Source organism: Balaenoptera acutorostrata, chromosome 9 (genome assembly GCF_949987535.1).
Source record: "Balaenoptera acutorostrata chromosome 9, mBalAcu1.1, whole genome shotgun sequence".
In the NCBI taxonomy this organism is placed as follows: Eukaryota; Metazoa; Chordata; class Mammalia; order Artiodactyla; family Balaenopteridae; genus Balaenoptera; species Balaenoptera acutorostrata.
Window position 1 is genome coordinate 72,081,910 of NC_080072.1, and position 22,490 is coordinate 72,104,399.

The following is a 22,490-nucleotide window of genomic DNA, read 5'->3' on the forward strand; positions in this document are numbered from 1 at the left end:
TTTACACTTAGATCTTTACTCCATTTGGAATTTATTTTTATTTAGGATGTGAGATAAGGGAATGCAACTGGATTATTTTCCATATGCGACTGATGGTTGGCCCTGCTCCTCCCATTAGCCACACCCCTTTCTATGTAACTCTGCAGTTTCTGCAACTGAAAAAGCTGAGTGTAACCCCTCTCCCACCCTTGACTTTTGGGTTTGGCCGTGGGACTTGTGGATTTTAGACATGTAATGCAGGCAAGGCTTACATCTTGTACCTCTACCATCTCCATGAGAAGGACATAGCCTGACCAGCCTGCTAGTACAAGAAGAATGAGAGACACATGGCACAGAGTCTTCTAAATGGCCTGTAGACCTATAACTTGAAGTAGAACCAACCAGCTGAGCCCAGCCTAGATCAGCTGACCCTCAGGTCAAGGCCAGCTGAGACAGCAGACGCCCCAGCCAAACTGCTTAAGTATGAGCACCTTATAAAGATTAAAGGAGAAATATGTTTAAAACACTTAGCACAGTGACTGGCACAAATAGAGCCCAAGATAAACATTAATCAAATTTTGAAATAAGGTATTAAAATCTTTTACAAACTTATGCATAAAAAGTACAGTAGCTCTCAAACATGACTGTCCAGCAGAATCTGTTGAGCTTGCCAACGTTGAGCTTCCTCCCTCGAAAATTCACACCCCTCCCCAACAAACACCCCACATGTATTGTTTAGGTAGAGACTGATACCATGACAACCGTATTTTCCTAAATACCTTAGAAAAGGAGTTGGAAAACTTAAATATACCTTAGCACAAAACTTGGAGAGGCTCATGATAAATGATATACATAATTCCTTAAATTAAGTAGAGGTTTGTAACATAAAAGAATTCCTCTTCCCCTGTGGAATTACTACTGATGAAATACTTTCTCAGGGACTCAAAGACTCATCAGTGCTTCTTTTTTTAAAATATTTTTTCTGAATTTTATTTTTTTTATACAGCAGGTTCTTATTAGTTATCTATCTTATACATATTAGTGTATATATGTCAATCCCAATCTCCCAATTCATCCCACCACCCCCACGTCCACATCAGTTCTTCTTAATCTTATAAATATTATTTTAACTCAGGCATGAAAGAAGTATGCTCATGTTACACGTCAGAGATAGTCACCGTCATGGAGTTTACCACTAACGGGAGTTTAGATAACAAACTAATTATGCAGTATAATTTTAAGTAGTGATAACCACAATTCATTGTTTTCCTCAAACTACGCCCTTATTTTCTAACTCTTCAGACATGTTGTTTCTACCCCAGGTGTAAGCCCTCAAATCTCAGCATTCTCAGAGGGCCTCTCATTGCTAGGATCCAGGGGCCCATTCATCTCCTTTCCCCTACTTCTTTTCGGTCGTCTTCATCCTTCTATCCTCCATCACTTTCCAACAAGCAACACTTAAAACGGAGGTGGACACCAGGGACCCGCCTCCCCAAGCTCTCTGCACCCGGATCCCACCCTCCCACCGCCAGCCGCGCCTCTTACAGACCAGGAAGCTTCTCCTGACGACGTAGTGGGATTCACCGGAAGCGCTCGTCCGGAAGTGCAGAGTTCCCGCGTCCGCCGGTTTCCTTCCGCGAGACTCCAACGCGGGGGGAGGCGGGGGAGCGCGAAGGGGCCTGCAGTGCATTCTGGGCAAGTCTCGGCGCTCTCGTCTTTGTTTCCGGCCTTAGAGCAGCGTTTGGTTTCCCAAAAGCTCCTCCGAGGCGCCGCGGTTCCCGGGTTCCCGGCTCCCCACAGAGGCGCACATACTTCCTCCCTCGGTTTTCGGCTGGCGCTGGGGTCCTGCCGACGCCGCCAGCATGTCTGGGGTGCGCGCTGTGCGGATCAGCATTGAGTCTGCCTGCGAGAAGCAGGTCCAGGAGGTGGGCCTGGATGGCACTGAGACGTACCTGCAGCCGCTGTCCATGTCACAGAATCTGGCGCGTCTGGCCCAGCGGATCGACTTCAGCCAGGGTTCGGGCTCCGAGGAGGAGGAGGCGGCGGGGGCAGATGGCGACGCGCAGGACTGGGCGGGCGCCGGGTCCAGCGCGGACCAGGACGACGAGGAAGGTAAGGCCCGTGTCTGTTGCTCGAGTCTGCTGGGCGGGTCTGGGGGTTCCCGGTACCCGCCCAGGTAATGTCACTCTGCCTTTCCTGCGCCAGGTGAGATGCTGTGCGTGGAAGTACTTCGAACGTAGGTACGCGAAACATTAATTGTGCTCTTCGTCACCTGGACAATTTAGGGCACTGCTTGACTCTTAAAACTCCTTATTCTTTTGCAGGTTTTCTTGAGTGGGAGCGCTTGAGGGACACTGTCACTGGTGAAGTGTTTACGTTTTTAATAGAGTGTCTGTAATGTGTCACACCCTGGTTAAGAGCCCTGTAGTTCACATCTCGGCTGTGACACGTATTAGCTATGTGACCTTGGACCAGTTACTTTGTTTCCCTGTGCAAGGTGGATGATTATAGTAACATCTACTGAAAGGAAATTTGTATTGACTTGAGTATGTGATAAGATCTAAGAGGTAGGCAGAGGCCAAATCATGTAGAGCCAGTAGACCAGGATAAGCACTTGGTTTTTATTAGAACGACAGCTGAAAGTTTGAAGGATTTTAAGTAGACAGATGATTTTGTTTACAAAAGATCACTCTGGATGCTATATAGTAAATGGATAATAAGGAAAATAAAACTAGTTAGGAGAGAATTATAGAAAAAGTATGTGTGGTTTTTGTATTCTTATTGTCGAGAATAAAAAAACATTAACAGTTCTTGATTTAGTTATGTGAAGAAACCCTGTGTAAATGGGAATTTAAAGATGGCATTTCAAGCCAGTCGTGTTAGGACAATTAGGGATCCGTTTGGGAATAAAAGGTAAATACTACCTCAGACCTCACACAGAAATATTTCTGCAAGGATTGAAATGCAAGTGAAGAGAATAAAACAAAATATTGGAAAGAAGTTATAATCATATAACTTCGGGATTAGGAGAGATCTTCTTAAGCAAGATAGGAAACACAGACGTTATAAAGGAAAAGATAGGTATAATAATAGGTATATTAATTACATAAAATTTTAAAATAATAATGGAAAAATATGCCATAAACAAGTAAAAAGATAAATGACAGACTGGGAAAAGTATATGCAACACATATGACACACAAGTGGTTGATACCCCTTGTTCAAAGAGTCCCTTGAAACTGAAAAGAAAAAGACAATTCATTGGAAAAATAGGCCAAAGATATAAACAGTTTGCTCACAGAGGAAAGACTTCAGATCTCACCAGTAGGGAGAAGCAAATGAAAATATCATTAAGATACTATTTTCATGCATAAGATTAGTAGCAATTTAAAAAGATTGTTAATATCTCGTGTTGGGAATGTGAATTTTTAGAGCCTTTTTGGGTGACAGTTCAGCAGTTCAGTATGTATCAAAATCTTTAAATGTTCATCCCTTTGTTTGCTTGTTTTTGTTTGTTTTTGGCCATGCCTCGCAGCTTGTGGGATCTCAGTTCCCTGACCAGGGATTGAACTTGGGCCACGGTAGTGAAAGCCGGAATCCGAACCATTAGGCCACCAGGGAACTGCCAGTGTGTATCTCTTTTGAACCACTAATATCATGGCTAATGATTTAACCTACAGAAAAAGTTGACGTATACACAGGTGTGTGTTCAAGATGTTTACCACTGCTAGCGTTGCTGCAACCGATCTCCATGTCCATTAAACAGAAATGAGTAGACTTACTGTACATCTGTGTTCCAGAATATCATACAGTGTTGAAAGAATGAAGTAGATCTGGAACTGTCTCTAGGACATATTAACTTGGTGGGGTGGCGGGGAGAAGCAAGCAATAGAAAACTGGGAGTATATGTATGTAAATGCATAGAAGAGCATTTGGACGGGTGTGCCCCAACTGTTAATGGTGACTGCCTGTCAGGAGGGGAGAGAATTAAGGGTGGGGAATAAAGGGAAACCTTCACTTTTTACTCTATAACTCTGTTGTTTGAACTCTGTACAATGAGCCTGTATTCATGAAATTTAATTTTTAAAAGTGATTAAGAGGTTGGAAGATGTGTTAATAGTGTTTACTGTCTGAATGCTGCCATTATAGGTCATTTTTATTTTTGTACTTTTCTGTGTATTGGAAATTCTCTACAATTACTTGTTCAGGTTTTGAAAGCTGGAAGAAAAAAAGGTTATTAAGAAGGCTTGCATAAATTTTAAAAGTTGTTTGAAAGCCTATCATGTTGTAATGTTAGCGTTAACTTAGGAAATTAGATATCATACTTGTTTTGACATTGTAGGAATACTAACTTAAATGTTAACCAAGATTCAAGAAAGGGTGGAGAGAATGGGATAAAAGAGGGAACAATTTAAAATAGAATTCATTATTTCTTCTTTTAGTACTTTTAAACCTCTGAATGAGCTTTCTATAACTAATACCTGTGTATTTCTCTTTTTTTCTTTCTCTTTTTAGGGTTGGTGAAATTTCAACCTTCCCTTTGGCCTTGGGATTCAGTGAGGAACAATTTGAGAGGTGCCCTGACAGAGATGTGTGTTCTCTATGATGTTCTCAGTATTGTTAGGGATAAAAAATTTATGACTCTTGATCCCGTCTCTCAGGATGCACTTCCTCCAAAACAGGTATTTGTGGGATTTGATTGAATAATGGTGCCGTTTTCCTAAGTCCCAGGACCATCTTTTAGGCTGTGTGCCCATTGTTTCCTTTTCCTTAAATGCAAAATTAAGTCCAGATGAAGATCTGAAGATTAACTCTCTTGAGTTCTCCAAAAACTCAAAATTCGGTTCTGTAATATCAAAAAATTGTGACATTTTTATGAAACTTTATTATTTTGACTCTTATGCAGCAGCCAGAAAACTTTTATTAAACTTGGCTTTTTGGAAGTATGTCTACATGAATTGGTAGTGATTGTGGATATTTATATGTGTATATATAACACATAGATTTTGATTTCTCATCAGTTTTCCAATTATGGACTTTGATCTGAAGTATACTGAGTGCCTCGAAAGGGTGTACGTGTGGGTGGGGGGGAGAGTGGCATACATAGGAGAGGAATGGCAGTACAGAGAGTGGAACCTAACCTAGGCTGGGCCAGGTTGATGCAGTGTTAAGTTCTGATTTATAGTCCACTGTGGTGATTTGGTTTAACACAAATCTTTATTTGAGTTAACCAAAGAAATAGGTTACGGTTATTTTTTTTTTTTAATTATTATATGTGCTTTTCGCCCTTCTCCGTGCTTTTCTTTAATTTTTAAATTTTCCCTTGAGTAGGTATTTTATTGTTGAGAAAAGTGTATCAGTTTAAAATCATTTAAAAAATAATACAGAGCTACACTTTCGGATTGTTTTCGATAGAATCCTCAGACGTTGCAGTTGATATCTAAAAAGAAGTCACTTGCCGGAGCAGCACAAATCCTACTGAAGGGGGCAGAAAGACTGACTAAATCAGTCACTGAAAACCAAGAAAATAAGCTACAAAGAGACTTCAACTCTGAGCTTTTGAGACTCAGGCAACACTGGAAACTTAGAAAAGTTGGAGATAAAATTCTTGGAGATCTGAGCTACAGAAGTGCAGGTATAGATTATTGTTTAAAATATAGTTTTTCAAAAACTATAAATGGTAGGTTGTAATGTTACCTTTTTGGGTGGGAAGGGGGTGCCGCACCGCATGGCTTGCGGGATCTTAGTTCCCGGATCAGGGACTAAACCTGGGCCCTTGGCAGTGAAAGTGCCGAGTCCTAACCACTGGACTGCCAGGGAACTCCCACATGTTCTTCTGTAATAATATTATTTCTCAGTTACATGTTACATTTTGAAGTTCTAATTTCTGTGCCCATAAGCCTGAAAAAGCTAAAATTACCCTTATCACAACCTATGTAAATACATGTATAAATAGTTTATATTCAATTTGAAGACATTTTAGATACATTGAATTGAAAGTTCAGAGATAGGGTTTATGTGCTCATACACCCTGAACCATAACTGACATTTTAGTCAGAAATAAGGAGGTAGGGTTAGCGTCCTCAATCACAGGCTTACCAGTAACCCTCAAAAACTGGGCATAAATGGAGAAAAGAAACTTCTCTATTCTTCCTTATTCTATTTTTCTCCCTAAAGCCTGCTAAGCTGTTTTCATATCCTGGGTGAAGAGAAACAGTGGTGAAAACACTTCGCCTTCCTTTTTCCATTCAGCCAAGGTTGCAACACTAACTTAAGAAATATACTTTGTTGAAGTATATCAGAGTTTAATATCTTGAATTCACATCTTTTGGTATAAATTCTTTGTTGTTGAGCTATGATATATAATAGCAGGTTTTTCAAGGTAATTATGGTACTGTCTTTAAGCTGCTGAAGTATATTCAGAGGATACAGTAAAAGTTTATGAGTCACAGCTCAATGGGGTAAAAACTTTGAATGTCAAGGGATAAAAAAGCAAGGAGCCCTGGCTGTGATCACTGGGGTAACAATAGTAGAGTGATATTTTAAAACTCAGAGCAAGCCATCATTATCCCAAAATTAAAGGAAGGTAAATTGAGGTACTTAAGTACTGGAGGACCTACATGCCTTAGCGTTGATGTGAATTGGGAAAATCACAAAGATGAATTTGAGATGACAAAGACATTTTTACATTTTAATAGGTAGTCTGTAGAAGCAGTGCTTTCTGGCTCTGGACATTGTAAGCTCTTCCCAACAAATAATTATGTGCAAGAACTTTACCTAACTTCTCTCTATGGGATAGTCACCTGTGTTATAAAAGGATTTGATTACATTCTGTTTTTAATTGTAAGAAAATCTTGAACATCTTCCCTTGTTATAAAACAGCAGTTACATTTATCTACCCACTCCTCCGGTAATTCAGCAGCCCAAAACAACTATCCCAAACTTACGCACTACATAAAAAGACAGCACATGAAAGTCTAGGAATTGGTTGAAAAAGGGTGGTATATACACTTTCCTTTTGTCCTTCTCTTACTGAATTCAGAACCCTTTAATTGCAACCTTATTACAGAGACTGAGCTCCAGAAGTTTTTAATCTCCAAAGTTTAAATTTATGGAAGTATTTTCTAGAATTATATTCATTTTGTCAAAACTCCATTTGAATAAAACAGTTTGGATGGCCTGTAGAGTTCATATTATTATGATACCATTAGACTAAGGCATGTTATTTTTTTAAGGTAAATAACTCTTTTCTCCTGCTTCCTTTTGTTTACCACGCCTCTCCCTTCCCCAAAACACACATTTTTCATAGGAACTTAATTTATGCTTCAGTGATGTGTATGTGAAATATTATACACTTAATAATTTGTGTTAAATTAACATGTTAACTGGTTTTGATTTTGCTATTTTTAATACGCCTTTAGGATCTCTGTTTCCCCATCATGGTACATTTGAAGTAATAAAGAATACAGATATTGATCTGGACAAGAAAATACCTGAAGATTACTGTCCCCTTGATGTCCAGATTCCTAGTGATTTAGAGGGCTCTGCATATATCAAGGTATTTGTCAAAGTATTCTTCAAGTAATTTCTTATTAATAGCCCAGAAGCTAATTTGCTAACATTTTTTCGTGTTATTATTGTCACATAGGTTTCAATTCAAAAACAGGCTCCAGACATCGGTGATCTTGGCACAGTTAACCTCTTCAAACGACCTTTGCCTAAATCCAAACCAGGTATAGTTATGTTCTATCCTCTAACTTCTGGTCTTATCTAAGCTTATATTTACAAATGAACTGAAGATAAACATAGATAGGAAAAATAGGTACTTAGGAATAAGAGCAATTGGAAATGTAAGTATTTATAATTTGTTAATTAACCATTAGTGAATAGCTGTACAATCTTTTTTTAAAGATTGAACTTATTTACCAGTTTTCTCTGTGTAAAAGAAGTAAAATGTTTTACATGCCATAATGCACTGTTTTCTAAACTTTTGTCTTATGTATCCAGATCATCATTTAAGCTAGTTAATACCTAATATTATTAGGTAATTAATATATACGTATGTCCCCTGTCTTTCAGGTTCCCCACATTGGCAGACGAAATTAGAAGCAGCACAAAATGTTCTCTTATGTAAAGAAATTTTTGCACAGCTCTCTCGGGAAGCTGTTCAAATTAAATCACAGATCCCTCACATTGTGGTGAAAAACCAGATTATCTCTCAGCCCTTTCCAAGTAAGTGCAGCCTACCCTTTTGAGATTTATAATTAGGACTTTGTGGTTTGGGGAACAGGACAAAGCGGGTAGCTATTTGGGTGTGCTGAAGGAACAGTAAGAGCAAAGAGGTAGTGTGCGGTCCGTAATAACAGCCAACGAAGTACGCAACGCATTCTACACTGCTGACTCTGCTCTGTGTCCTCAGTAGTGTCACTCCTGGGCTTTAAACAATATATGTTAAAGTTTGTCCTAGCAAGGCTGTTATTCAGTAACAATTGCTTTGAAGTGTCTGTGCCAGCACCATTTGTGGAAGATTTCTCAGGGATCCTGTCTTATTGTCTAAATGAGATGTCAATTAGAAAATGCTTAGTTTTTTTTATTTTTTAATTTTAATTATTTATTTTTAAAATATTTAATTTATTTATTTTTTTATTTGGTTGGTTGCACTGGGTCTTAGTTGCGGCTGGCGGGCTCCTTAGTTGTGGTTTGCCACCCTGACCAGGGATCGAACCCAGGCCCCTGGCATTGGGAGCGTGGAGTCTTTGCCACCAGGGAAGTCCCTATTTTTTATTTTTTTATTGAGGTATAGTTAATGTATAATATTATGTAAGTTTCAGGTGTACAACATAGTGATTCACAATTTTTATAGGTTATATTCCATTGATAGTTATTATAAAATATTGGCTGTATTCCCTGTGTTGTACAATATACCCTTGTAACGTATTTATTTTATACATAGTGGTTTGCACCTCTTAATCCCCTGTCCCTACATTGCCCCTCCTGCCTCCTTCTCCCCACTAGTAACCACTAGGTTCTCTATATCTGTGTGTCTGTTTATTTTTCGTTATATTCACTAGTTTGTTTTATTTTTTAGATTCCATATATAAGTGATACACAGTATTTGTCTTTCTGTGACTAATTTCACTTAACATAATACTCTCAACGTCCACCCATGTGGCAGAGGACAAAATTTCATTCTTTTTTTTTATGGCTAAGTAGTATTCCATTGTATATATATACACCACATTTTCTTTATCCATTCATCTGTTGATGGACACTTACTTTGCTTCCATATCTCGACAATGGTAAATAATGCTGCTGTGAACATTGGGGTGCATGTGTGTTTTCCAATTAGTGTTTCTGTTTAGAAAATGCATAATTAAATATCCATAATATTCCTAAATTTGTGGAGATTGCATTTAAAATATTATTCAAAAGCAGTTAGACTTACCTAGAGATCAATTTGTAATTAGCTGCACTCGTTTTTTACATAAATTCTGAGCATCTTCTTAGATCTTGTCAAGGGAATAGGTTTTATGAGTGAAAAATTTCATACTCATTCTCATGGGAACAGGGAACGATATCTGTCTTCTAGTCAGTAAGACCAGATGTTAACTCTGTGTTTTGTTTCGTTTTTAATTTAAAATCTGGAAGAAATAAATTAACATATAGTTTCTGTTCACCTGTCTTTAGCCACAGCTCAAGGTCAGCAGCCACACTGTAGGTGAACAGAATTTGAATTGTTAAAATATATGGTAGTTTATTATATTCATGAGTAGTCATTTTGGTGTAAAAATGTTGATCACGAAAGCCTCCTCTTAAAGTTCAGAATGTATCTTTTGAGAATGGGCTGTGATTATACTTTATGAAAACAGTTTGTGCCTGTCCATATTATAGGTTATTTATATCTGTCCTACTTATTTTTATAAATAGGCTTGCAGTTATCTATTTCTTTGTGCCATTCTTCAAATGATAAGAAATCCCAGAAATCTGCTACTGAGAAGCAAAGTCCAGAGGACCATCTTTATGTCCTAGAGCATAATTTGCATCTACTGATTAGAGAGGTAATGAAGTAAATGTTTTTCCTTGCATTGTGGTAAGAGTATCCACAGCAGTGAATGTACACACACTCGCCTCTGCTGAGTCCTCATTATTCATATAGCGAAGACACTCACTAGCTGTGCTGTGAAAGATCCTTGCTATGGGCTCAGGGAATACAGAGATAATCAGAATACAGTCTCTATCCCCAAGCATAGCTTCTAGTGGCAGAAATACACCACAAGTTTTATAGAGAGGTGTAGGAAATGCACGCTAGAGGGTATTCTGATTGGGTAATCAGGGAAAATATCTTGCCAGAGCCCGTGAAAAGGATTACTTGAGTTATTTCAGGATGTATTCTACTTACACGTCATCTAGAACTATGTTTCCAGAGTGCTGGTTCACAGTTTAGGCTAATTTCAAAAGACTCCCCTGAAAATCTTTTAACAGAAGTACATATTCCAGCCTTCTCTGCCTCGCCCCAAAATCTGGTTCAGTCATTTGTGGTGGTGCAAGAATCAGTATTTTTTTATGTTCCTCAGATGGTTCTGTTGTAGCCAGGTTTGGGAACCTCTAATCTAGGGTATGGTGGAAAAATTATCTATTGATATCATGTTTTCTGTCAGTGGGACTTATTAAAGAATATTTGTTTTTCTACTTTAAAACTTTTAAAATAAAAACAGCAGCTTGAGAGGGACCCTTCTCTTTACAAATTCACATTAAATGTGGCCTAGTAGATGTTAACATTTATCTGTGTGCCAAGACTGCCTTTATATGTGGTTCAGATCCATTGCTTTCATGTTTCCAAAATGTGAGCCATGTTTTGATCGAATATTGTGTAGTTAATATGTGGGTATTGGCTGTTTAAAACGGCTGTTCTTGTTACAGTTTCATAAACAGACCTTGAGTTCCATCATGATGCCGCATCCAGCAAGTGCACCTTTCGGCCACAAGAGAATGAGACTTTCGGGTCCTCAAGCTTTTGATAAAAATGAAATTAATTCAATACAGTCAAGTGAAGGGCTCCTGGAAAAAATAATTAAACAAGCAAAGCATATATTTCTGAGGAGTAGGTAAGGACAGAGTTACTATTTTTCTTTGAAACTGCAGTCCTTTTTCCTTTGTTAGTTATCTTTATTAGTTACATTATTTTTGGCATGCTTTAATTTTTTTTCTGGGGAGATGGAGGTGGCTATGGTAGAAGAGTTTATGGTCGTAGATGGTTCTGTCAAGTTTGGGGAAGACTTAGCGCCATTGCCCATGTAACTTAATATATTGCTTCTGACACTGGCACTAATGTTTCCAAAGACGACTGACTAGGAACCTGCCGTGGGACACCAAACTATCTTCAGTAACCTGTCCATGGGATGCTCTTCCTGAACTGATTTAAACCTTTTTTGAAGCTTTCCCTATTTTTTGGTTGTCACACATTTTAGGACTTTGGAAGGCACTTTCCTATATGTTGACTTATTTAATCCTTAGCTCTGGGGCAGATCATGTTAACCCATTTCTGCTGATGAGAAGATTGGGGTTTAGAGAAGTTGTGCAACATGCTGAAGGTTACACAGCTGAAAGGTTAGCAAAATCAGGATTTATGCCCACGTTTATGTAACCCCAAAGCTCATTTTCTTTCTTCCATACACATCATTTACAAAAAAAAACTTGCATGATTGGACCTAAATGAATGTATCACTTCCAAATGCTAAAGGGTGCTCTTCTATTTTATTATTGGCGCTTAGTGAAGAGGTCTCTTTTTACTTCATTCATGATTGTGCCTTGGTAGTACTCAACAGGCGTGGGCACACGGTTTTTGTGAATGGCATTTTATTGTCGATTTTTGGTTTTTTCCTGTTAATACAGTCATGGTTTTATTAGCATATTAGTCTTTGTTCTCAGAATGGAAACTTTTAGTAAAATGAATTAGGAAGACATGTTAGAGACAACAGCATGATACAGTGAAAGGAGTAAGGAGTTTAGGGTAAAAGATGCATTTAAGCCAGGGCTCAATGACTTGCTAAGTAACTTTGGGCAAGTTAGTTAATAATATCTGTGGCCCTCTATTTCTCTGTCAACTGGGGGTATAGGAGTCTGGTCTTAGGATCAAATTGAATAATGTATACAGAAGTTCCTTATAAGCAGTAAGAATATTATATGTTAGATTATTGTTGTTACTTTCCATTTGTACATTTCAAGTATAAAAGCTATTAATTTGAGTATATTGTTAATCTTGCAAATTTCTGATTAACCATAAAGTTAAATATTCCCTGAAATAAATGAAGGGCATGGAAAAAGTTATCTTTAGAACACTTATAAATTTCTGAATAGTAGTTATAATCTTGGAAGCAGCAAAGTTTTAAAAATATCCCCTTTTCTCCCCTTAGATATAGAAATAATATTCCAGATGTATCAACCCATTTGTATAATTCCATACAATTAACATGTTCATATATTTTTACATACATTTGAGCCTTGAGCAACGCGGGGGTTAGGGGTGCCACCCTCTCTGTACAGTTAAAAGTCCAAGTATAACTTGCGGTCGGCCACCAAATAGGCAATTCCTCCTTTTCCCAGGTTTTGCATTCGTGGATTCAGCCAACCAAAGATTGTGCATTATTGTAGTAATTATTTAGTGAAAAAAATTCTCTTATAAGTGGACAGGTGCATTTCAAACCCATTGTTCATGGGTCAACAGTATATGTGTCAGGGCATGTGTATCTTTTTTATTTTTTAATAAATCTGGTATCATAAAGTTTTATACCCTGCCTTCAGAGATATTTTAATAGCTGTGTAATAGCCCATTGTGTGACTAATTCATGATTTCTTTTAACAATTCTCAATTGCTAGATACTTTTTTATTCCCAGTTTGTTGATAGATATAATACTGAGATCAAAACTCTCACATATGTATTTATCTGCTGTAAAAATTTTTGAAGCGCTGCCAGGGAAACAAATCACAGAAAAAGAAGGTAAAGTTAAAAATGGATTGAAAGAAACCAGTACTAGAGCAGAAGCAGGATAAAAGAGCAAAGCCCAAGCCTGTTGAGGTAAAAACCCCTTGTCCTCAGTGGCTATTCTCATTTCTTCCATTTCCTCCTGGCTTTTCCTTCTCTTTCCAGTAAAGTGCTAGAATCAAATTTTAGAAACTGAGGATCTCAGTAATTTGGTTAACTTACATAATTTATGCTTTGGTTCTAGGCAGTGGCTTTTCATTAGTGTGTATAAAATATAAAGGAAAGATTATTGGCTCTGGAGTTAGACTTCCAGGTTTTGTGCCCCAAACAGTTACAAACTTTGGGCAAGTTACTAAACATTGCTAAACTGCTTTTGTTCTTTCTGAAAAATAGAGGTAATAATAGTAGTGTCTACTATTGTTAGTAAGGTTAAAATAATTCATGAAAGCACTTATTATAGTAGTTTGTACATAATTATCACTGGATGGATCTTATTTTTCATTTATACTTATAATATTTATCTTTCTTGGAGTATAGGTTTTAATTGTGCAATAAGTCTCTCTAGGTTCTCTTGAAAATGATTATAATTCCATGACAGTAATGGAATTATAATTCCAGGTGCGGGTATGTCCCAAGTCACTTGTTACCAGGGATCAAGTACTGATATTTATGAGTAATTTATATTCTTTACAGAGCTGAGGTTAGTACCCTGGAAGTATCTTTCTCACTTGTGTTCTGGTAAGATTTTCTGAGTGGCAGAAAACAAATGGAGTTAAAAGGAAATCAACGTGGCATGAGAATGTGCCGTGATTTGAAACTGAGAACCAGCACGTCAGAGCTACATCTGACCTTTCTTTAAAATCTTTGCTTTTCGGGCTTCCCTGGTGGCGCAGTGGTTGAGAATCTGCCTGCCAATGCAGGGGACACGGGTTCGAGCCCTGGTCTGGGAAGATCCCACATGCCGCGGAGCAACTAGGCCCGTGAGCCACAATTACTGAGCCTGCGCGTCTGGAGCTTGTGCTCCGCAACAAGAGAGGCCACGACAGTGAGAGGCCCGCGCACCGCGATGAAGAGTGGCCCCCGCTTGCCGCAACTAGAGAAAGCCCTCGCACAGAAACGAAGACCCAACACAGCCAAAAATAAATATAAAATAAAATTTAAAAAAATTAAAAAAAATTAAAAAAAGCTTTAAAATCTTTGCTTTTCAAATGATGGTATTTTCAAAAAGTAGTCATCTGGTTTTCAAATAACCGTAAAACTGATAAGTGATTTATCATCTTATTATTTTATATGGTAACTTTATAAAAATTTTAACTTATTTTCTTTAAAAGAACTGCTGCAACCATTGACAGCTTAGCAAGTCGCATTGAAGATCCTCAGATACAGGCTCATTGGTCAAATATTAATGATGTTTATGAATCTAGTGTGAAAGTCTTAATCACATCACAAGGCTATGAACAAATATGCAAGTAAGTATCAAAAGAAGTTGTTTAATATGTTAAGTTGCTTTTTATGTATTGATGTTTGCTGAGTGATTACATCAAGATTTTGGTTTTTATTTGCTAGGGTGGCATAACATTCCAGTAAATTATGTCAGCTGTAGAGTGTTTTTAAGAATGAAAGGTAAGGACTTCCCTAGCGGTCCAGTGGTTAAGAGTCCGCGCTTCCATTGCAGGGGGCATTGATTCTATCCCTGGTTGGGGAACTAAGATCCCATATGCTGCGTGGTGCGGCCAAAATATACAGAAAAAAAACAAACCAAAAAAAACAGAGGTAAGAATGTCTAAAATAATCTCTATTAGGTAAATGTCACATATTTGAGCTGTGGTAAAGAAGGAACCCCAGCACTGAGCGGAAAGCTGCCACGCTTCCTCAGACTCCGATCTGCTTCAGTTCTTGCCTAGAGGCTGTGGCCAGTCTGGGGTATTTGAGGTGAGGAGGCTGTTTATATTAGAGCCTGTCCTTTCCATAGTGAGCCTAAAACAACCCCTGTGTCTAATCCAGTTCATCATTCATCATTATGCCCTTAATGACTTTTGTCCCCAGCATTCCTGGAGGAGCAGTCTACTTGATTTATATTCATAAATCACAAGTTAATATACAGATAGTAGATTGGTGGTTGCAGTGGTGGGGAATTGGTGAAGGTGGTCAAAAGGTACAAAATTCCAGTTATAAGGTAAATAAATTCTGGGGAAGTAATGTACAGCATGGAACCTATAGTTAATAATACTCTATTGTATATTTGAAAGTTGATAAAAGAGTAATCTTAAAAGTTCTAATCACAAGAAAAAATGGGTAACTATGTGAGGTGATGCATGCTAAAAAAAAACTTATGGCGGTGATCATTTTGCCATATATACAAATATCAAACCATTATGTTGTACACCTTAAACGGATACAGTGACATTGTCAATTATATCACAGTAAAACTGTGGGCAGTGGGGAGGAACACGTTAATATAGTTAGCTGGTGGCCATGAAAGACATTTTGGGCTTCCACTTTAGCCTCTTTGAAAATTAACAACTAGAAAGATGAAGCTGAGTCCCCTCCTCCAGGTCAGTCTGAGAGAGTGAGTATGTTTATCAGGGTCTGTATGTTTTATTTTTCAAGCTTTAGTTGCTTTATTTCAGGCAGACGTAACTAGCCACAGTGGTCTCTCAGTGAGCAAAACGCAACTGGAAACGACATCACCACCCTCAAGAGTAGGGGAATATAATAATATATAATATGTGTAATATAATAATAACACTATATTTTAATAGGGATGTTTTAATTCCCTTTTTTTATAAAAATGAAAAATAGTAGACGAACATGATTTAAAGATCAAATATAGAAGGTAAAAGAGTATATAATGCAAAGGAAATCAGTCTTGAAACTTCTCAGAAAAGATCAGTGGAGTGGATCATGGCTTTCTTCCCCCTCTACCTAAAGAAATAATGAAATAATTGGGGTGGCTTGGGGGTGTGGTGGGAGAGGAAGTGTTGAATATATGAAACAAAGTTAGTGTACGTTTTTAACTGTTAAGGCTAGGTGACGGGGTCATCGGCTTTCATTATACTATAGCTTACTTTTGTGTGTGTATAAAATTTTCCATAATAAAAACTTAGAGAGTGAGCACAAAGTAGAGGAAAAGAAAAAATTGATCAGCAGTGAATTATTTACATCTAGATCTAAGACCAAACAACTGTGGGATTATGGTTATAGAATCCAGTGTAAATGTTCTAAACTTCTCTGAAGAAAGGTTTGTGATAATGTAGCCTTGATAGAATCAGGGCAGGAGAGGAAGTAGAAGGAAGTGTAGAATGCCCTTTTCCCCATCTTCTATAGCTGGTGGGGTCATCTTATGCTATTTAAAATTGAAAGTAATTCTCTTCCTTAGAACTACCCAACTTTCAATTGTTGAACATTTTAGTTGGACGCCAGCAAAATAATTTATCCTATAGATATGCTTACACATGTACAAACTCCTCCAAGTATAACTGCTGTGTCAAATGATAAGGACATTTAAAATTTTGATTAATGTTACCAATTTGCTTTTCAAAGTGGTTACAAATTCCTCTTTCCTCACACCTTTGTTTAAAAAAGGAGAATTTAAAAATTTCGTTAGATTTGTAAGTCTTTTCCTTTAAGCCTTCTGAATTTTGTGTTTTTTCTTGGAAAGAAATATGTAAACTTCATCAAAATTACAATTTTATATAGATAGTTGCCAAAATGCTTTATTCTTAAATATTTGCTGTAAAACAAAGTTAGGAAAAAAGAGGTACTATCAAATGTGGAAAGATATAATGCTGTTTTTTTCCACATTTGTTCAACTAGATTATTTGATTTGGAGAGTTTTGTGTTTCATGTACATGTCATATGCTAAAAATTTATAAATTAGTTTGGAAGAGTTTTGTGATCTGCGTATATATTCATTGGCTATTTTATGAGTTTCTTTGTTTGACCTAAGCCTAGTTAATAGAGCATACGTATTTTGACTTGTTTGCTGATTATTTCAGGAGAGGGTGAAGTTAACAAACCCTATTTCCTTTCTGTATGAGAATTTGACCTTTGGTTAACTCTCGCTCTAGTCTCCTAGTAACTTGATAAGGAAAGATGCCATGTGTGTTACTAGGCAACACTGCTTATGGCAAAAATGATCCCAAATTGGTAAAATGGTTCTGGACTGGGAGAAATTATAAATCCCTGATGGGGACGGCTTTGGATTTCCCGGGATGGCGTGACTTCTAACAGTGGGCAGTGTCTCTGGTGGGCACCCTGGAAACCATGCCTGTGGAGCTGTTAAGGGTGCACGGCTCCTGTGAGGAACCAGGTTGTTAAGTCAGGGCAGGTCCCACGTATTCTCAGTGCGGATCTCATTTCATCGCAGCAAAGGTGTATTGCTGCAGTGTTGACAGCTGAAAGGCCTGCCGCGGAAGAGGAGCAAGTGCTGTTGGCCTGCTGGCAAGCCGCGCTTCCCCCGCCGTATCCTTCTGAGTAGACTGCTGCTCAGTGGCCTACAGTAGTTCAGAGAGAGTCTGATGGTTTCCGCTGAACCTAAGAAAACTCTCCCCCGTGGGTGTTGGTGTAGGTTATCAAAACTGTCTGTTACATTCTTTTTCTTTGATGTTAAGGTTTTTGGCGTTGTATAAGGTAATTTTCAACGTTTCTGATTTTTAGTATATGTGTCTATAAAGGTCCATTCAGCTGCAATTGAATATTGGAGTTGAGCAGATCCGAGTCGTACACAGAGATGGAAGAGTAATTACTCTGTCTCATCAGGAGCAGGAGCTGCAGGATTTCCTTCTGTCTCAGGTAACAGTTGCACACTACAGGTCCACTCATAATTATTGAAAGAACAAAGTGGGTAAGAAGTAAAATTATTTTTAAAAAGCCATTTTTCCCTGCCACCTAATTTCTAGTGCACATTTTACAACCTACGGGCTAATTGAAAGTGTTGACAAACTCTCCTAGATTTGTTTCTACTCTTAGTTTGTATTTAAGATGCAGGACCAGTTCTGAGACTATCAGACTTTTTTCATTTCTCACGTTAGCTTAGCCAAGATATACAACCCCTCCAGGACCACATGAAAGTTTAGAATTACTAACCCAAGAAAACCAGAGAAAGGGAGATCAGATACAAAGCTATAGTGTCCATTTTCCATTATGATAAATGGAATGCCTTCCTCTTGAGCCCTAAGAAAGAGTTCCTCTTATTAAGGGACAGTATGGAGAGTGCTGTCACAAACCTTCTTTGTGACACTGGACAAATTTCTGGACCTTTCTTTCTTCGTCTGTAAAGTAAGAACAGTATTTTTCCTACCTTCTTCATGGAGTTGTGATGATCCATTGAAATATGAGTTATGGGAGAAAGGGTAGGTTTTGAAATGCTAATGAATCTTTCACATAAAACACGTATTTATGTTTCACATAAAATTTTTTGAAAATACTGACACTCTCCATCCTAGAAGCAATAATCTTTTATACTGATTTGCTTATGTGGTACCAAGGAAATAAAATGCATTCGTGAGGTATGGCAGCTCTTGGTTGATTGCACCTAAAATGGCTTTGGTTGGCTTACGCATACACGCAGAAACATATTGAAAGCCTATTGGATAGCTTCCAGAATTGATGAGAAGTCTAGAGAATAAGACTTGCGAATGGATCAGAGTCAAAGGAAGCTAGATAGAACCACAGCCAGGGCAATGCCACTACTGTTGCCATCCCAGCACTACTGCCTTCATCGCTGGGACAGAGTGCACTCTGAATTGCCCCGTGTATCAGTCGGGTCTTAACCAGAAATAAGTGGCACAGTCAGGATAATTTCAGGAGTGTCGGTTTACTAAGGACCTAGTTATAAAAGCTGGTAGTGTAACCATATGGATCAGCCTCCCAGGACAGAGTAGGGTGGAGAGTGGACTTGAGGGGGTTAATGGAAGATACTCAGCTACACACCCTGCTACTACTTAGATGTTGCTTCATAATCAGTGATCCAGGTGGGAGGTTCCACTTGGCCAACTTCAGGCTGTATGCCTGTCTTCCAGCTGCCAGTGGACAGGAAAGCAAGTATCAGGCTGTTGTAGCTTCTGCAGTAGAAGGTGGGGTGCTGTTCGCTTCCCTCAGTGGTCACACAGAGGAGGATTCCTCAAACATAAGATAGGGTTCCTGTGCTAGGCACTGAAAACCCCAACAGAAGTTTATTTTACAGTCACGATGTCAAGTCACTGCAAAGTAAATACCCATGCTGATTGTCAATGAAGTTTCCGTTTTCATTCACAGATGTCACAGCATCAGGTGCATGCAGTTCAGCAGCTAGCCAAGGTTATGGGCTGGCAGGTCCTGAGCTTCAGTAATCACGTGGGACTTGGGCCCATAGAGAGCATTGGCAATGCCTCTGCCATAACGGTGGCCTCCCCGAATGGTGACTATGCCATTTCAGGTACTTTCTGCTTCTCTGAATGTGAAGAGACCTTTGGGAGTTTGGCCTTAACATTTAGCTTCAATAGTTACTATACTTAATAGTAATTTATCTCTGCGGTAGGTGAGGTCATGCAGTAATTATACTGAGCATTTATCTCATCATAGCTCTTATTAAGAGCAACAGGTTATTACTTCTCTTTCTAGTAGTTATAAAAAATGTCTTGCTTGGCAACACATTTTACTAAGAGATTATCTGAAAAATGCCATCAGCATTGTTGCTCCTGCAGTTCAAAACTTTTAATGGATAAATGCATTTTAAAAATACACTGCTGGGGAGTTCCCTGGCAGTCCAGTGGTTAGGACTCGGTGCTTTCACTGCCGTGGACCCAGGTTCAATCCGTGGTCAGGGAACTAAGATCCCACAAGCCACATGGCCAAAAATAGATAGATAGATAGATAAAATATGTATACTGCTGCAAATATGCAAGAATAATATTTGATCCTAAAGATGGTCAAGGGATGGAACAGAGAGGTGTTTTATGAAGCACCTGCTATGAGTGGGGCACTTTGATAGGCATGTATACATACTGTCTAGTTGAAAATTATATATGGTTTTAGTGGGATCTTTTCTAATACCTGCTCTAAATATTTGAAAGAGTGGATAATTAGAAATTCTTCCGCACAGGATCAGAGCTTGTGAATCTGCAGACTTGATCATTGCTAGGCCCTTATTGATAATTTCTTTTCTTCTTTCCTGGGTTATAAAGCCTCATTAAAACCTAAAGTTCATATTTGGAATAATCTTTCCTCCATCCTTTCCAGTTCTGATTTTGAACATTTGAGTTTATCACATAGTAGGTATATATTAACCAAGTCATTGAATGATTGGGTTGTCAAGTATTTTAGAAAAAAATAATATGTTCTGAAATTGTATAGGACATTTGACTTTCCTAAACCAACATTCGTCTTGCCACATTTTTATAGTACAAATGGTAATTCATGAATATTTATACCAGCCTAGTATCTATAAATTAGTAAATTTTATTTTAGCATATTGAACCTGAAAAGCACTTTTAAATGAGCACTTTCAAGTTGATAGACAAACAAGGTTTTTATACTCATGGAAAATGAAGTTGTGTGATCTTTGTTGTCTCTAGCTTGGAAAATGAGCATATTGAATTTTTGGTTTTGTTCCACAGTTCGTAATGGCCCTGAAAGTGGCAGCAAGATTATGGTTCAGTTTCCCCGTAACCAGTGTAAAGACCTTCCAAAAAGTGATGTTTTACAAGATAGCAAATGGAATCATCTTCGTGGACCCTTCAAAGAAGTTCAGTGGAATAAAATGGAAGGCCGGAACTTTGTTTACAAAATGGAGCTGCTTATGTCTGCACTTAGCCCTTGTCTACTATGATTTTCTTCCAGGCCAGTTTCCAGATATTTTTTTCCAGAGAAGTTTCCAGAAACTTTGAGAAATGTTTCAGATCAACTATAAGCACAAGGAAGAGGAATCTTCCAAAGGAGTATTGTTTTCAAAAAGTCATAATTAGCAAATGTTTACCTAGCATTTTGAAAACTTTCACTTTATAAGTGACAACTGCTTTGAAATGCAAAAGTTTGTGTACAGTTTATGGAGAGATGTAAATACTTTTTTTTTTAATGCAGTTAACTTGAACTGTTACTAACTTATGGATTTGAATTTGCTTTTTAAAATATTCCTTTGATGTTGACATCAAATAAAGCATATGGTTAAAAATTCCAGACACTCTGAACTCAACCTCAGTGAATTGTCTTTAATTGACTTGTCTCATTCCACTGTTTGTTATTGCTTAAGAATATTTAAACACTCTTAAGACTCAGCTTTCATACAGAAATTCCCTCCAGTTGAGAGAAGCAGATCCTTTCCCCGAAGTGCAACAAAGTACTCTCCAGCCAAAGGAGCCTGTTCTCCACTCCATACCAGAGCTATTAAAGCGAGCTCTTGTTATTAGTGGATAAAGTACCTCTTCCTCCGATTGTCTTTGTTATGCATGCCTGGGTCTACTACTTTGAGAAATTCCTTGGAGAGTTCCAGCTGAAGGCCTGGAAGGCAGACTGTATCTTTAGTGTTTCCTCAGGTCCCTCCTTGGTCTGTTTTCCCACTTGAAAGACCTCATTTGCCTTGCCACACTAGGCACCTGCTCCTGCCTGGCCCTGCCCCTGGCAGTCCCCAGCTTCAGCCAGCAGCCCTGGATTGCTTCTAACAACTAAAGATTTGTCCTGTCTTATTCCATTAGCTCTCTGCATTTTCCCAGGGAAAATACAAATGGAGTAATGGAATACATTTTGCAAAGAATAAATAACATGAACTTCTTGGAAATAGTGCCCCAGTCCTAAAATATGTCTGAGGAACTTCACTTAATAATGTTCCCAGTGAATTTGAGGTTCTTGCTTTGTCGAGAAAGAATTTGGAGACAAAGTGATTGATAGGTAAGAAGCGGATTTATTTAGATAGAAATACACTCAGATAGAAATAACACTGTACTCAGGTACAGTGGTTAAGAATCCGCCTGCCAATGCAGGGGACATGGGTTCGAGCCCTGGTCTGGGAAGATCCCACATGCCGCGGAGCAACTAAGCCCGTGCGCCACAACTACTGAGCCTGTGCTCTAGAGCCTAGGAGCCACAACTACTGAAGCCCACACACCTAGAGCCCATGCTCCGCAACAAGAGAAGCCACTGCAATGAAAAGCCCACACAACACAGTGAAGAGTAGCCCCCGCTCGCCACAACTAGAGAAAGCCCACGCACAACAATGAAGACCCAACAGAGCAATAATTAATTAATTAATTAATTAATTAATTAATTTAAAAAAAAAGAAATACACTCAGACATATGGACCATCTCAGAAGGTGAGACAGTGCCCTGAAATATGTCATGGTTAATTTTTATGGGCTGGGTAATTTCATAGGCTAATGAGTGGGAGGATTATTCCAGTTTTTTGGGGGGAGGGGCGGAGATTTCCAGGAAGTGGACCACCACCCAGTTTTTTTGTTTGTTTGTTTTTTTGTTTTTTCCACCCAGTTTTTGACCTTTTATGCTTAGCCTGAGAACTGTAAGGGTGCTGGTGGGTGTGTCATTTAGCATGCTAAT

General features: G+C 38.4%; 1 protein-coding gene across 2 annotated transcripts; it reads left to right on the top strand.

The window, feature by feature from the left end:
* Positions 1–1,629: 1,629 nt before the first annotated feature.
* MED17 (mediator complex subunit 17) lies at positions 1,630–21,125 on the top strand. Of its 2 annotated transcripts, XM_007189806.3 has the most exons (13): positions 1,982–2,091; positions 3,515–3,680; positions 4,495–4,661; positions 5,395–5,614; positions 7,401–7,537; positions 7,628–7,712; positions 8,059–8,211; positions 9,907–10,037; positions 10,900–11,084; positions 14,294–14,431; positions 17,639–17,756; positions 19,221–19,380; positions 20,561–21,125. In XM_007189806.3, the coding sequence occupies exons 3-13, from the start codon at positions 4,569–4,571 to the stop codon at positions 20,770–20,772; spliced, it is 1,632 nt and encodes a 543-aa protein (XP_007189868.2). In that variant the 5' UTR covers positions 1,982–2,091; positions 3,515–3,680; positions 4,495–4,568; the 3' UTR covers positions 20,773–21,125. The 2 variants fall into 2 exon arrangements, with proteins under 2 accessions (XP_007189867.2, XP_007189868.2); XM_007189805.3 differs by lacking the exon at positions 3,515–3,680 and having other exon boundaries at positions 1,630–2,091.
* Positions 21,126–22,490: the final 1,365 nt, after the last annotated feature.

What these genes read in the sequence shown, in the direction of transcription:
- MED17 (XM_007189805.3), top strand. Translation starts at nt 1,842, where the DNA reads ATGTCTGGGGTGCGCGCTGTGCGGATCAGCATTGAGTCTGCCTGCGAG. An exon ending in TCTGAGCTACAGAAGTGCAG is followed by an intron (nt 5,615 to 7,400) that starts GTATAGATTATT and finishes ATACGCCTTTAG; the next exon opens with GATCTCTGTTTCCCCATCAT. An exon ending in TATCTCTCAGCCCTTTCCAA is followed by an intron (nt 8,212 to 9,906) that starts GTAAGTGCAGCC and finishes TTTTATAAATAG; the next exon opens with GCTTGCAGTTATCTATTTCT.